Source organism: Mobula birostris, chromosome 1 (genome assembly GCF_030028105.1).
Source record: "Mobula birostris isolate sMobBir1 chromosome 1, sMobBir1.hap1, whole genome shotgun sequence".
Classification (NCBI taxonomy): domain Eukaryota; kingdom Metazoa; phylum Chordata; class Chondrichthyes; order Myliobatiformes; family Myliobatidae; genus Mobula; species Mobula birostris.
Window position 1 is genome coordinate 233,196,322 of NC_092370.1, and position 16,524 is coordinate 233,212,845.

The 16,524-nt window shown below is 40.9% G+C and overlaps 1 protein-coding gene across 1 annotated transcript in view; it reads left to right on the forward strand.

Annotated features, from left to right (window-relative positions):
- sptlc2a (serine palmitoyltransferase, long chain base subunit 2a) overlaps window positions 1-16,524 on the forward strand; it is a 146,500-nt gene that overhangs the window by 76,634 nt on the left and 53,342 nt on the right. Inside the window, exon 9 of the mRNA XM_072273291.1 lies at window positions 5,980-6,106. Within this exon, the coding sequence (XP_072129392.1) occupies window positions 5,980-6,106 (127 nt within the window). The remainder of the gene's footprint in view (window positions 1-5,979; window positions 6,107-16,524) is intronic.

Sequence of the window (16,524 nt, forward strand, 5' to 3'; positions counted from 1 at the left end):
AAATCACAATTCTTTTGCAGACTGCATCAGGTTTTCCGCTAGGATTTCCATGTATTTTGCTGCATTCATTTTACCCTCTACTTTCACAAGCCTCCCAGGGCCTGCTGCAGTGAAGCATCCCCATCGTGTGATGCAGCCACCACTATGCTTGATGGTAGGGATGGTGTGTTTTTGATGTGCGGTGTTTAGCTTGCGTTAAACATGGCATTTAGTCTAATGGCCATAGAGCTCAATTTTGGTTTCATCAGACTGTAGAACCCTCTTCCAGCACCAGTTCAACAGTTGAATGCCCAGTCTCTCTCTTCACAGCCACTGAAGCTTGCAACTCCTCCAGAGTGTCAATGGTCTCTTGATGGCCTCCCTCAGTAGTCCCCTTCTTGCACAGTCACTCAGTTTTTGAGGATGGCCTGCTCTAGGCAGATTTACAGCTGAGCCGTATTTTTCCATCTCTTGATGATTGACTTCACTGTACTCCAAAGGATGTTCACTGACTTGGAAATTTTCTTGTATCCATCTGAAAGTAGTGGAAGTTAGCACAACATCCTGAAATGGGAGGGTGAGCAGATAGAGGTCGTGGTACATATTGGTACCAACGACTTGGGTAGAAAAAGGGAGGAGGTCCTGGAAACAGAATACAGGGAGTTAGGAAGGAAACTGAGAAGCAGGACCTCAAGGACAGTAATCTCAGGATGCTGCCTGTGCCACACGACAATGAGTATACGAATAGAATGAGGTGGTAGATAAATGCAAGGCTGAAGGATTGTAGTAGAGGGCAGAGATTCAGATTTCTGGATCATTGGGAACTCTTCTGGGGCAGGTGTGACCTGTACAAAAAGGACAGGTTGCACTTGAATCCGAGGGGGACTAATATCCTGGCGGGGAGGTTTGCTAATGCTATGGGGGGGGGTGTTTAAACTAGATTTGCAGGGGTTGGGAACAGGGAGGTCAAAAGAGGTGAGGGCATGGCATTGCTAATCAGGCATAGCGTGTGTCATGGCTGCAGAAAAGGAGGAAGTCATGGAGAGATTAGCTATTGAGTCAGTGTGGGTGGAAGTCAGAAACAGGAAAGAGGCAATAACTCTACTGGGTGTTTTTATAGACCCTCCCCCTTCCAATAGTAAGAGGGTTCTGGAACAGCACAATAATAGGGTTGTTGTGATGGGAGATTTTAACTTTCCTAATATTGACTGGCATCTCCTTAGAGCGAGGGGTTTATATGGGTTGAAGTTTGTTAGGTGTGTTCAGGAAGGTTTCCTGATGCAATATATAGATAAGCCAACTGGAGGAGAGGCTGTACTTGATCTGGTATTGGGAAAAGAACCTGGTCAGGTGTCAGATCTCTCAGAAGAGCATTTTGGAGGTAGTGATCACAACTCGTATCTCCTTTACCATAGTGCTTTAGAGGGATAGGAGCAGACAGTTTGGGAAAACATTTAACTGGGTTAGGGGGAAATATGCTATTAAGCAGGAACTTGGGAGCAGATGTTCTCAGGGAAATGCATGGCAGAAATGTGGCAAATATTTGGGGAACATTTGCATGGTGTTCTGTATAGGTATATTCCATTGAGGCAGGGAAAGGGTGGTAGGGCAAGAGAACCATGGTAAACAAAGCATATGGAAAATCTAGTTATGAAAAGAAAAGTTTACGAAAGGTTCAAGAAACCAGGTACTGATAGAGTTCTAGAAAATTACAAGGTTGCCAAGAAGGAGCTTAAGAATGAAATTAGGAGAGCTAGAAGAGGCCATGAGAAGGCTTTGGCAAGCAGGTTAAAAGACCGCCCCCCCCCCCACCCCCCCAAGGCATTTTGCAAGTTTGTGAAGAACAAGAGGATGAGCCGTATGAGAATGGGACCAGTCAGGTGCAGCAGTGGAAATGTGTGCATGGGGTCGGAGGAAGTAGCAAAGGTACTTGAATACTTTGCTTCAGTATACTTGAGCGTATAGACATTGAGAAAAAGGATGTGCTAGAGCTTTGGAAAAGCATTAAGGTTGGATAAGTCGCCGGGACCGGACGAGATGTATCCTGGGCTTCTGTGGGAAGCAAGGGAGGAGATTGCTGAGCCTCTGGTGATGATCTTTGCATCATCAATAGGGACAGAATTATTGGAGGGTTGAAAATGTTGTTCCCTTGTTCAAGGAAGGGAGTAGAGATAACCCAGGAAATTATAGACCAGTGACTCTTACCTCAGTGGTGGGCAAGTTATTGAAGATCCTGAGAGGCAGGATTTATGAGCAGTTAGAGAGAGATAGTTAGAGATCAGAGAGATCTTGGGGTCTGTGTGGATAGGACGCTCAAAGCTGCTGCACAGGTTGACAGTGTTGTTAAGAAGGCGTATGGTGTGTTAGCCTTCATCAACTGTGGGATTGAGTTCAAGAGCCGTGAGGTAATGTTACAGCTACATAAAATCTTGGTCAGACCCCACTCGGAGTATGTGTTCAGTTCTGGTCAACTTACTACAGGAAGGATGTGGAGAGAGTGCAGAGGAGATTTACAAGGATGTTGCCTGGGTTGGAAAATATGCCTGAGAATAAGTTGAGTGAGTTTGGCCTTTTCTCCTTAGAGTGATGGAGGATAAGAGGTGACCAGACAGAGGTGTACAAGATGATGACAGGCATTGGTCATGTGGATAGCCAGAGGCTGAAATGGGCTAACATGAGAGGGCATAGTTTAAGTTGCTTGGAAGTAGGTACAGGGGGGATGTTGGGGGTAAGTTTTTCCGCACAGAATGGTGGGTGTGTGGGATGCACTGTCAGCAACGGTGGTGGAGGCGGATACTTTGGGTCTATTAAGAGACTGTTTGGTAGGCACATGGAGCTTAGAAAGGTAGAGGACTATACAGTAGGGAAATTCTAGGCAGTGTCTCGAGTAGGTAACATTGTGGGCCGAAAGGCCTGTGATGTGCTGTAGATTTCTATGTTCTAAGCTGGAGAAATTTGTGTTCATGCCATCAGTTTGAAAGCTATCCAGGTGGAATGAGGTGTTGCTCTTCCATCCCTCACATCGTTGCAGTGGAGGAGGCCAATGGGCCAACATGTAGGAATGAGGATTGGAATGAAAATATTTGGCCACTGGGAAATCCTGCTTGTTGTGGGCAAAGCAGAGGTGCTAAACAAAGCAGTCCTGCAATGTCAAGTGTCACTGATGTAGAGAAGGCTGTACGAAGTGCATTGATCAGCGGTCCCCAACACCACTCACTGGTGAAGTGTTCAATGAAACTGTAGTTGTTAGAAGGCAGCCTGTAGCTGCTTACTATCGCCACCTCCTGGCAATCACTGAAAATACTATTACAAGTTACTTGCTGTAAAGCCTTGGACTCTAAAACAAAGCACCTAATTTAAATTCATAATTTTGTAATTGAGAATTAATTAACCTGAGTAAATTTACTGCTTTTTTTCTCGTGAGGACATTTAAATCAAACTAATGTGTACCACAAGTGATAAACGTGCGATTTATTTTAATGGAAACTGACCCCAGAAATCCTCTCTACTTCATCACACAAGTCATGCCACATAGTTAATGGGTTTTAAAGTTATTGGAGTAGGGCTGCTGTAAATGTTGATACTGATGTGCAAAACTTGAAATTTAAGGGTGGAATTGCATCATGTTGTATTTTTAATACTTAAAAAAAACACTGGGTATGTAGAGGGCTTACCATGAATTTTTTCTCAAGCAGTCTAATTTGACATAGGCATAATTATTGTCTGTAATTTTCAAACCAATTCAACACTGCAAGTTGCGTTTCTCACCTAGCCAAGTACTTTTCCAACTGAGACTTGGAATATACCAAAAGCTGCAATGTCCTGAATCCACTAGGTGGGAGCAGTGATCCACAAAGCAGCCAAAGCTGAAATCTAGTTCAGTTTACTTAGTGTGTGTCTGTCTTGAGGGCACAGTGATGCAGCGGCAGAGATAGATAGATATACTTTATTAATCCCGAGGGAAATTTGGTTTCGTTACAACCGCACTAACCAAGAATAGAGCGTAAATATAGCAATACAAACACCACCAACAATCAAACAACAAAATGCAAACTATGCCAGATGGAAAATAAGTCCAGGACCAGTCTATTGGCTCAGGGTGTCTGACCCTCCACGGGAGGAGCTGCAGGTTCGATGGCCACAGGCAGGAACAACCTCCCGTGCCGCCTAGTGTTGTATCACGGTGGAATGTGACTGAAGTCCAACAGTAAAAAGTTCAATATCCAGTCTGCAAACGCGTTCCTCGATGGTAATATGCACCAAATTGCGCTATCTGTTATTAACCAGATCAGTAAGCACCCAACTCCTTTACGCTTACCGCTCTCAGTGCACTTCCAGTCAGCCGGAACGGTATTACACACCAAACTCCTCTTCTCCATAAGTCTCTGTTGTCTCGACCCGGTCCTCTTTCCTCGACTTTGTGATTCCCCCTCTGCATCCTCTGTGTTTTCCTCTGGATTTCAGCAGGGGTGTCCGCCACTCTGCTCGCTGAACTAGCCGGCATTAGCTGGTTTCTGGAATACACAATGTGACCTTGCTTCTGTCCCGCATGTCGGGATGTAACCATTTCCAGCGCTTAAAAAAAAAACAAATAAAACTCTCTCTACCAGCATGTTAGAGAGGGTGCAGCTTCAATGTGTTACCGTGAGAAAAAAAATACAAAAAATAATGTAAATTAAAAAGTAAGGAGAAGAAAGTAAGAATAGATCGGAACAGCTGTACCAGGCTGCATGCACGACCGGCGCATGTGCGCTAGAGCTTCTACTTAATGAGTTTTAACAACTTGATCTCTTATCTGGATCTTGGTCTCTTATCTTGACCATGTGGAGTTTGCACGTTCTCTGTGACCACATTGGTTTTGATTTGGACCGACCTCTGGTTCCCCTTTGGATCCCAAAGATGCGCTGGAAGTTAATTGTAAAGAAGCACCAGCGTGGGTGTTGACAGAAGGTGAGAGAAAAATACTAAGAAATAAGTGGGGGAGGTGTGGAATTAATGGGATTGTTATGAGGGCTAGCATAGACTTGCTGGGCTGAATGGCCATCTGTCATAAGGAAGTATTTTTCAAGGATTCTGTAGAATGCAAATTTAACTCTGCCTCACTAGCTCATTTTAACAAGGGGTTGCATGTTCTTTATCTAACTTAATCTTGCAGATCTGAAACGATACTACAAAGAATAATCTGGTGCATTGATAGTGTATATCAATCTATCTACCTATTCCACAAGATGGTTTGTTACTGTGGCTTTGGACTCAACTTATTGCGGAGAATTAATTTTACTATATTGTTCAATTCCAAATGTGTTGGGTAAATGAAAAGGAAATTGGATTTGTAAAACCCAGCAGATACTGGTATTCTGGATGCTGTGGAAAGGTGTGGAAAAGTAAGAAATGCCTTGGCTTGTTACGATTGCAAGTGTTACAAAAAGATTGTTAAATAGCTCAGTGTTGGTGGGGGTGGGAAGGAGCACTTTTTGAACACTAGAATTAAAACAAGTTTTAAAATAGGGTTAGAACAATTTTTTTTAAATGTGTTGGTTGCTGTTTGAATTTGAGTTAAATTCTACCTGTGGGAAAGATGGGCACATAAGACTCTTTAACCCCTCAAACCTATTCACCCATTCAGAAAGGCTGTCGTTAATTTGTGATATGGTTTCGTATTTCCTTTGGTTCTATAGTCCTTAATAAATTGATGTAAAAATCCATTGTTTAAAGATCAACATCTAACAGTTGCAGGCTGCTGCAATACTGTGTTGAAGTGTTCCCTTGGTATAATTCTGAAAGCCCTGCTTTTGATTTTCTTTTCGGCTGATTCTAGACCCTCCTAACTACCCCCTTAATCTTATATATTTCAGGGAACTCAGTGCTAGTTTCCATAATTAAAAGCAGAAAATGCTGGAAATGTTCAGCATTGCTGGAATGGGAAACAGTTCCTTGTTCATTTCGGTGGCTGTTTCTTTAATCACCCCTCTTAACATTTGGGATGTATCTGCATTTCAGGAACTTGTGGACTATCTTCGCTCATATTCTCACAGTACGGTTTATGCTACTTCACTGTCTGCACCTGTTGCAGAACAGATCATCGCCTCCATGAAGTGCATTATGGGAGAAGATGGTACAACTCTTGGTAAGTTTCTATGGCATAATGGAAGGTGCAACTTTCAACCTTTTTGGGTACATTGAATTCTCGGAGGCCATACCTTGGTGGGAAAAATCTTTCTATAGTGTACCATGAATTTCTGTTAAGTTAGTAATGAAAAGAAAAACATGCACTGCGGAAATAGCAACCATGAAATGTTAATTCAACGTGAGTATATACTATGTGCGTTACTGTTAATATTCTTAATTTTAACTATGATAGGCCTAAATTTATTTGTGGAGTTTGTCTTCTATTGGTGAATGCATGCTTGTTCTTGCAAAGCTATATAGATGACATCAATCTCGTACATGTTTTGATGTCCTTTCTGCATCAAGGATATGGTGGCCTTGGTCTGTGTCAGTGTTGTCCCAATTCAGTCCTTTGTGCTGCAATATCTCAATCAATAGAAATTCACTGCTATTGCTCAAGCAGCATTTATTTTGTCGTAAACACAAAATAATCTGCAGATGCTGGGGTGAAAGCAACACTCACAACACGCTGGAGGAACTCAGCAGGTCGGGCAGCATCTGTGGAAAAGATCGGTCGACGTTTCGGGCCAGAACCCTTCGTCCGACCTGCTGAGTTCCTCCAGCATGTTGTGAGTGTTATTTATTTTGTCGTAGTTAGTACAAATCTTCAATCTGCAAGGTCTATGCCGACCAAGTACTAACTGTACTTGGTTCAAAGTCACGAATTTAATAGTGACTCGAGTTTGCTAGATGTTTAAATTTGTAAGTCCCTTTCTTTGCCACCTCTGTGTTTAAAAGGTTATTCCACGGTTCTCCTGTGGTTAGTGTGGGGATTGCTCTGTCATGGGTGTTGATAGAGGCAGATACATTAGGTGCATTTAAGAAACTCTTAGAGAAATGGAGGGTTATGTAAAAGGGAAGGGTTGATTGATCTTGTATAGGTTAAAAGGTCAGCACAACATCATGTGCAGAAGGACCTGTGCTGTACTGTTCTGTTTTACCTTAAACTTATGCCCTCTAGTCTTGATCGCCTAGGAACATTTCTTACTTACTACCTATCCTATCTATGTTCCTCCTTTTTATATTTTATATATACACACACACTCAGTCTAAAGCAGGAGTATTGTTTACTTTCTGAGAATGCTGAAGAGAGCTTGAATATGGTCATCAGTACTTGCATCATCCTACAAATGTGCAGTAGAGACCACCCGAACATGCTGCGGTGGGCGGGAAGGCTCTACAATGGGTAGTCAAAACTGCCCAATGTATTACTGGCTCCAGCCAATCCACCATCAAGGATATAAAGTTCAAGTTTAATTGTCATTCAACCATACATGGATATGGCCATACGAAACAGTGTTACCCTGGGGCCAAGGTTCAAAACACAGCACCAACAGTCTCATAGCACAAGGCATGTATAGCACAATCAAGTAGCAAGCACAAATAAGATAGCAGTAAGGTAGTCTCACAAAAAAGTATCGTCCAAGACCCTGAGTCCGTGAATGTTGCAGCAATATTCAGTTAAACACAATACAGCTGTATTCTGCCGAGCGAACACTGCCGGGCAGCACGGACTCCAGCTTGGACAGCGCACCACACCGCCTCCGCTGGAGCACTCCGACTCCACCTCTCTCCTAGGTGGCTGTAAATAGGTGATACCACAGTTTAAAGCCTCATCCTTACAACAACTGAGGCCATGTGGCTCCCCTGACATCCACCAATAAATCGGTAAATTGAATTTGCAGCATTCCACATTAATAATGTCTAACAGGGTCTTGCGATCACAAGAAAAGTGACTAAGATGATCACTCACTGTTAGACTGCACACTACCTTCGAATGCTGACTCCTCTGACATATCTGTGACACAGACAGCAGCACAATCCACATTGTCCAGTTCCTTCAGTTTCTCTGCCAACGAGCAATTTGCTGATGGGATAAGTCCTGCAGTGCTTCAAGTTTTTAATGTTCAGCAGGGTCTTGTGATTATTTTAAAAAAATTTAAAAAGAACAATGTCTTTGGTATATACAGAAAGATGTCAGAAAAGGTCCAGTATCAACATGAAGGATCTCACCTTAACTGCTCATCAACTCCCATCAGAAAGGAGTCTACATAGCACCAATGCCAGGACTACCTAACTCCAAAACAGTTGCTTTCCCCAAGCAGTAAGGTTGATCAACACCTCCACCCACTAACTAACCCCTCTGCATCCCAAACCACCACTATTTTATCATTTCCAGTCAGTCACCTTGCGTACAAATACTCCTGTGCCTAGCATCACTTTACAGACATGCAATCTATGTGTATAAGCTATCTTATGTATTCATATTTATTGTTTTTTGTTATTGTGCTTAAAGATGTTTCTTCATGCTTTAGTGAATCCAGAGTAACAAGTGCTTTACAGTTGTGTACTGGAAATAACATTAAACAAACTTGAACACTGCATATGTGCTATATTTAACAACTTGGGGTTTGAAATTATTAGTGAATGAAAAGTGAACATATTTTATACTGTTTTCTGCTTCCCAGAATTTTGGCACCACTTGTATTTAAGGATTCTGTTCCATTGGGAATGTTCTGTTAGTAACTGAAATCTGCTGGCTTCAGAGGTTAAGTTTCTAATTTATTAGTTTCAATATTCTAAGGTTCTAATGTTTGAAACTAAGTCAGCAGGATAAGGTAGTTTAGAGTGTCTGTTGCAATGATTCCTGCTGGAATACCTTTTGGAGAAGTGATTTTGTATGAAGTATTTTGTAAGTCTTTCAGGACAAGTATCTAGTAGTAAGTTCCTTTGGGGAGCAAAAGGGTCACTTTTGTGTGGAGCTTGGAATATGGGTGAACTCTTAAACACATTCTTATTGGTATTCACCACAAAAGCTATGGAAGATGGTTCAGGGAGTGGATATATGGAGAATCGGAGCAAGTGACTTGAGATATTAGATGCTATGGGCTGCATAATAGGGCAGCGTAGTACAACACAATAACAAGCTTTTGACCCACAGCAACGCAAAATGCTGGAGGAGCTCAGCAGGACAGGTAGCGAGTATGGAGAGGAATAAACAGTTGACGTTTCAGGTGAGACCCTTCAGGGTTGGAAAGGAAGGGGAAAGAAGCCAGAATAAGAAGGTAGGGGGACGGGGTGGAGGTGCCTAGTGATGGGTGAAAGCAGGTGAGGGGAGGGGGAGTAAAGTGAGAAGCTGGGAAGTGATAAGGGGATGGGGGATAGCCAAGGAGGGGCACTGGAGGCTGGTGATGGGCAGGTGAGGAGGGAAGGAGTTGGAGGGTATCCAGAATGGAAAATGAAAAGGGGGGGGGGTGGAAATTACTGAAAGCTAGAGAAACCAATGTTCATGCCATCAGTTTGGAGGTTGCCCAGATAGAATCGATGTTCATACCATGATTTCTGCATTCTCCCAGAAATTTTTGTAGGGCTTGCCTTTCATCCTAAATAGGAGTTGGTTCTCTCATTTGTATTAGATGCGGTCTCCTGATCCTAAAGGTAGCATGGCTTTCTATAACCTCAGTTGCACTGAATTTTCAACAAAAGTGTGGCTCTGATACCAAGAAATGCCTCAAGATGGTTATTTCCCACTCTGAAGAAGTAAAATTATCAAAAGATGTACTTTTTTTTCCGTAACGTCCACACTCTGTCTCTTGTTGGCTACCTGTTGCCCTGTAAAGAATCAAGACACCTTTTTAGATTAAAAGATCAAATAGGCATTTAATTTGGAAAGAAATATTATCATTTAACGATTTGTGCAAGCTGCGAATCAGAAATGATGCAAGGAGTTTGTGTGCTTGGAGTAGATGAGTATTTTAATCTTGGTGTAAGGTAACAATGGATGTCTCTTTTTAAAAAATTATGTAGTTGGGTAACTTGGCTACAATTAAATGGTGAGGAAGTACAAAGTTCATGCTTTGTGCTGATTTTTTATAAACTGGGAAATCTAAGGAATAGTGGATGAATAATATTTCTTGTGAAATCTGTAATCGGTATTTTAACAATTTCATTCTGGTTTTAACTGTTTCTCGGTTATCTGTAGTATCTTCATCTCAGTATTGAAGATGATTTGCATCCATTTGTGTTTTGTTGGTATTTGGGTGATCAGTGCAGCTAAAATGGAACTATAGTTCTCTTCTCCCCCCCCCATTCATCTGGAAGCAGGATACCTACAATCTTGATTTCTCTAGTTTACTCATGATTATGCTCCATGAATTTGGGAACTTTACTAACTTTTGAAGTTTGGCAGCTGTCTTGTGTGGTGTAAATTCAGGCTTAAATTCTGTCATCCTATTGTTCAACTGTTCGAGTTGTCGACGCTTGGTATGGCAGATCAGAACTCGTATCTGAGTTATTACATTAAGAATCTAGATATTGAATTAAACCCTGAGGATGGCACTTTGTGTTGATGTTGGGTACTGACCTTGGCCTTACATTTATTAACTTAAATTGAGATCACCTGGACGCCACAGTGGGAGTTGTGATGTTACCCACAGAATACATTGAGGATCAGTACAATGCCCTCAGCATTTTACAGATTATGGTAATGACTGTGCTCAACCCTTTCATGTAATTTGCTGGCAAAAGTTTGGCAAGTGAGTTGCCAAGACATTCAGATTGTGTGAGGGTGAACAGGTGGCAGTGAGCTTAATGTGAGAAAATTGGATTATTTGGTAGAAAAATTAGCAAAACTATATCTAAATAGTGGAGCTAATGTTGGTTTTCAGACAGATCTGGAAGAGCTATTGCACAAAATATATCATGGACTTGCAGCAGCAGCAAACAAAGATATGTTGCCCTTTTACTAGGGGTTTGGAGCACAAGGATAAGAAATCTTGTTCAATGCGTTTGTTAAGAAGGCCATGCCTAGAATGGTGTCTTGCCAAAGGAAAATGGACTGATGGTTGTACACTGCATTCAACTACAGGATTTTGAGGGTAATCATGTTGAACCGTAAGGGATTAGGAATATCCTATACCTTGGTAGTTCAAATGAGATTTGATGTCATTGAAGTGTACAACATTCTGAAATGGGATGATAGTTGATGTGGCTGGTTCCTTTAGCTGGAGAGACTAGACCTAGGGTCTAATTTCTGGGTAAGGGGTCATTCATTTTTGATGGATGCCCAGTGGAACCTTATGGAAGGTGATGGAAAATCAATTGGTTGCTGCACTGTTGAAAAGCCACTTTTTTAATTTATGCTACCTTGAATAGTTTTCCAAGTCCATGTAAGTTTTAGGTAATCTGTTAATTAGCATGTACTTTGTCATTTTACCTCATTTTCACTTAATGAATTGATGACTGGAGCAGATTAAAAGAAATAAAATAGTCTGCTTTAAAAAAAAACTGCGTTGGTAAACTTTGCATAGGTTTATTTCACAATCTTGAAATGGTTGTAAAATGGAATGGGAGCAGATGGCCATAGAAGTTGGGTACTTTTTTTGTGGGAGAATGCCTTCTCCTAACTTACAGGGCCCCTCTACCTGGAATAACTTTTCAAAGATTGTGGCTGCTTATGAATTTTGGGCATTTCCATTGTCATTAGTGGCAATTTACCAGTTGCTTTTCCTGGATCATTTCTTCTCATCTGGCAGCAAAGCTGCTTGCATGTGGCAAGCTACAAAAGTAGCAGGCATCGTTTGTGTCTGTTTTTTAGCCTCAGGAAGGGAGGGTTGTATAACTACTACATAATCTCTGCCTCTGAAACAAATCTTGGGGCACAAGAGAAAGACGCATTTTGAACTCCAAGGAATTGGTTTGGATTAGCAGAAACCATGAGTATACATCTTTAAATTCAATGTAGAGGGTTGTAAAATGGCCAAAAAACTACTTTAAGGAGAATATTAATTCTGTCCTGCTCATGAAGAGAAGGGAATTTGCCCCTTCATCATTTTGCTGGAAAATTGCCTCTGCAGTGTCCATTCTCTTCTACAGATTTTTTTTTTGCAGAATTTATTGCAGTAACAATTGCTCGTGTTTGAGTTGGAAGTACATTTATTATGTAAAAAAACTATTTGGCAAGGATGCATATTAGAAAAACATAATTTTGAAAAGGGAAATCAGAGAGTCCCCTTGATGGCTAATTTTTCCCAAGGCACCAAGTTGAAAGTCAGATGTAATGATTGATAGTGTTTGTGAAAACTGCTTCTAACTTCCATCAGTCAGAATTCTGTGACCTTGCCATTTAAACAAGAGTCTGAACCTCATTCTCTTTGGTTCTTTATCCATCAATCAAGGTGTTTCTCACACTAATTCAAATATTTTAATGGAAAATTGCATAAACGGTTCATAAGGAAATTTATGGGTGATTTTTTTTTTTTCGCTTTGCTCAGGTGAACCCCCCATGAGCTAGTATTGAAAATTCTAAGCCTGAACGTAGTTTTAAAAAGCCCAGTACTGTGAGTGGGGATAGAGTAGAAAAGGTAGAATTTGGCAAATATCCTTAAATTTTGATTGAGCTTACTAAATGTGAATGTGTGAGCTTTAACAATAATTTTAAATACCTGCTTAAGCTGCCGCACATTGGAATGATACAGAACCTGCTGAGGAACGGCTTCACATGGGGACAGCTTCTCCACCGCAATCCACAGCACGGTTCAGTGTTCATACAGTCATTCTATGGTCTCCTAGTGAATCTGCAGGGTAACAGGGTTTTAAGTTAACTTGCAGCACTAGCATTCTGGTATCTGTACTTTAGATGTTAAAGACAGCTTGGTGGCATAGTCGTTTACAGCACCAGCTTTTGCCGATCAGGGTTCAATTCCCTTTGCTGCCTGCAAGGAGTTTGTACATTCTCCCTGTGACTTACTCTGGGTTTCCTCCAGGTGCTCTGGTTTTCTCCCAGACTATAAAAATATACATTAAGAGTGTGGGCATGCTATGTTGGCGCCAGAAGCGTAGCGACATGTGGCCTGCCTAGCACAATCCTTGCTGTTGTGGTTTGGTGCAAAAGCAACACACTTCACTGTTTTGATGTACATGTGACAAAGCTGATCTTTATTTATAAAAAAGGCAAACTGCAGGTTTAAAAACATAAGCGTTAAAACAAGTACAAGTCCTTGTCCTGAATTTTAAGTAGCAGGGATATTTCAAACTCCATTTGAATTCTCAGTGCTGAAATCCAGTCCCTCAATTGCCATTACCATGCCAGAGAGCAGGATCATGCATAAGGTTTGAAAGGCTTTATTTCAATACTTGATCTCCTGAGGCATACCTATCAAATTTTGTATACTAAAGCTGCTTCTGCCAGAGGAGAAATGCATTCTCTGGTGGGCATGCAAGTTTGCGGGGGAGGGGGGGGGGTGTTGTGGGGAGGTTTCTGAGTTGTTGTATATACATATTTTTTAAGTCTTCTAGCTACATTGTGTATAAAACCACCAGAGATCCATAGGGAACCAGCGGTGGTTCGATGGAGGGGGATCATCTGTTTGCTTTCCCTCTTTGATCAATTGCTCTCCAAAAGAAGCATGGAATTCCAATGAGTTACTGCTTCCAACTGCAGGTTTGAACATAAACAGGTTGACTTGCTCTTGAACTACTTTGATCTGAAATATGCTGCAACTTGAGACTTCAAAAAAAAAAAAGTACTATACTTCAGTTGGGATTTTGATTACACAGCTAGCTAAACCATAAATGGAAATGTGCAGTGAAGGAATCTTCTTACAAGAGAGTTCGCGGTATATCTCTAGTCAGTGTCATTGAGTTTATTCTTGCCTGAAGCAGGCTTCCTTTTTCAAGTTCCCATGAATTCTTGTTTGTGGCTGGAAAAACAGCTTGAAGTTTGTGTAAATATGGCTCAGCAGGAAGGGTAAAGACCGTAAGACCAGTAGAAATAGGAACAGAATTAGGCATTTGGCCCATCAGATCTGCTCTGCCATTCAATCATGGCTGACTTATTATCCCTCTCAACACTATTCTCCTGCCTTCTCCCCCTGACCTTTTGGTGCCTTTACTAATCAAGAACCTGTCAACCTCAGCTTTAAACTTGCCCAGTGGCTTGGCCTCCACAGCTCTCTGTGGCAATGAATTCCACATATTCACCACCCTCTGGCTAAAGAAATTCTGCCTCACTTGCTCTAAAGGAATAATTTTGTATTTTGAAGCTCTGCGATTTGGGCTTGGACACTCCAACCTTTGGAAACATTCTAAAGTCAGGCAGAGCGATAGTGGTAGAAGACTCAACAGCTATGGGATAGACAGGAGATTCTGTGGCAGTGAAAGCGGTGTCAGAGTCATGTTTCCTTGCTGTGTAGAGAATGTCTCATTGGCTGCAGAACATACTCAGAGGAGGGTGATATTTGACTGGATTGAGTTAGTATTCTGGATGAATTGAATTGATTGCCATATTTAATCAAAGGGAACCACCAGAAAAAGAAATCTAAAATTTATTCTTTGGAAAGTTGACACATTTCTAACTACAGTTTAACATGAACATGAACAGGATTTGTTTCCAGATTGAGATTTGTTTCCAATTGGATTCTGTGGTAGTTTTGGTGAAACAAGCCAAGGGACCTACTGGTGTCAGTTATACAACAGAAATTAGCTATTTGGCCCACCGTGTTGATACCAGCCATCAAATAAGGATCTGTAGGAATTCCATTTTCTAGCATTCTCAGCTTGTAATTTTCTAGGCCTTGATACTTAATGTTCATCGAAATACTTGAATGTTAGAGTATCTTACTTTTAAACAGTTTGTTCCAGATTTTTTCCACCCAGAGTGGCTGAAATTCTTCCTCAAATCCCCTCTAGATCATCCACCCCTTAAAGCTCTGGCCATGAACATCTCAGCTAAGTGAAAGGTTTCTCACTATCTGTGCCCCTCATAATTTTCTGCTTACCATGCTATAGAATTTGGTGATAATTCCCAAATTTATTGATTAAACTATTTGTGATTGTGCTTTTAGATAGAAAAGTCCTCAGCTTAGGAATGCTCCCTGATCTGTTTTTCTGTCTCCTTTTGGGAAGCTTCTTCAAATAAACTTTTTGGGAATTTTCCCTAATGTCATCTGTGGCTCTATCAATTTACATCTCCTGGAACATTTGAAAGACTCACAGTAAATGCTTACTCCTGTTGTGATTATCTATCTTTACTTTTGGGCATCCCAGCTGACAGTAAAATACTTGTCCTTGGATGAAATCATCAGATTATCAAGTGAAATCCCCCAGTATGAAGAACTGGTGTGTTTGAATGATGAATAAAATTGTGGAAAGTGAGCAGTGTATTGCTGGAGGAATGCATAAACATTTCTATTTGAATATTCAACATTAATAGCTATATCTCTGTACGTCATGGTAATAGAAAAAAACTGCGGGTACTGGAAATATTTAGCAGGTTAGATGGCATGAATGGGGAGAGAAGTTCAGGTTGATCTTTCAGTCATCGATTAAAAATTGACTTTTTTTCCCCTGTCAGCAAGAAAGGTAGCATCTATGTATTTCGAATAGTTTGTTTTACCATATGAAATGACTTAATTGTTTTTTTTCTTAATGGAATTGGTGCAATGGAGAAGTGCTTCTAATAAACTAGTTATAGGAGTGTATAAAACAACCAATTTGTCCTGTATATTGTAAATTAAATAAAGTGCTAAGGCTGGTGATTTGAAATAAAACAAAATGCAGGAAAATCAGTAGGTTGGGCAACATCAGCGGAAAGAAACAGTGAAGAGATCTTTGACCTGAAACATTATCTGTTTCACTTTTTATAGCTACTGAGTTTTCCCAGCATTTTCTATTTTTATTCCAGTACATTGTACTTGCTTTTTGGATAGTAGAGCTTCCTTTTTTTAAAAAAATTACTAAACGTTTTGGACTAAGTTTAACCTTATGACATTTTTGTCATTCTCTGAAAATGACTTGGTGCACGTAGTCTTGAATGAAACAGTTGCACCTGGGCTGCTTTTGGTCAGAGGATAAACTAAGATAAACAAAGATCAATCCATAGCCCTTATTGTGTTTATTTTATATTGTAAGTCCAGGTATTTCTCTTCACAAAGATAATGATCGCAATACTCCTACACATGGGAGCTCGTTAGATGTCTTCATTCCGGTTCTTGCAAAACGTCTTAAGTTGTGATAAACATTACACATGAAACTCGTGGTCAAAATACAATGCCATGTTCCTACAAAGGTTTTTTTTTTCTGCCTTAAAATTCACAAGATTTTCAAATGTGTAATTTGGAGGCAAAGTTGATTAGACCTGCCCTACATTCAAGATGACCTGAGCATCAGTATCAGGCATTTCCTCCCTCCCTTTCTTCTGCCCCCCCCCACCCCCCCCATGCAGCCACAATATTTTGGAGTGTTTCTTTCAATAGAAATGAATGGGGCTCAATTTCTTCAAATGAGCCATTTAAAAAAATACAAATAATTTTTATCAACTTGAATCACACAAAACAGCAGCTTTGAGGCTTATGACGTAGTGAAGCTATCATCTCAAAC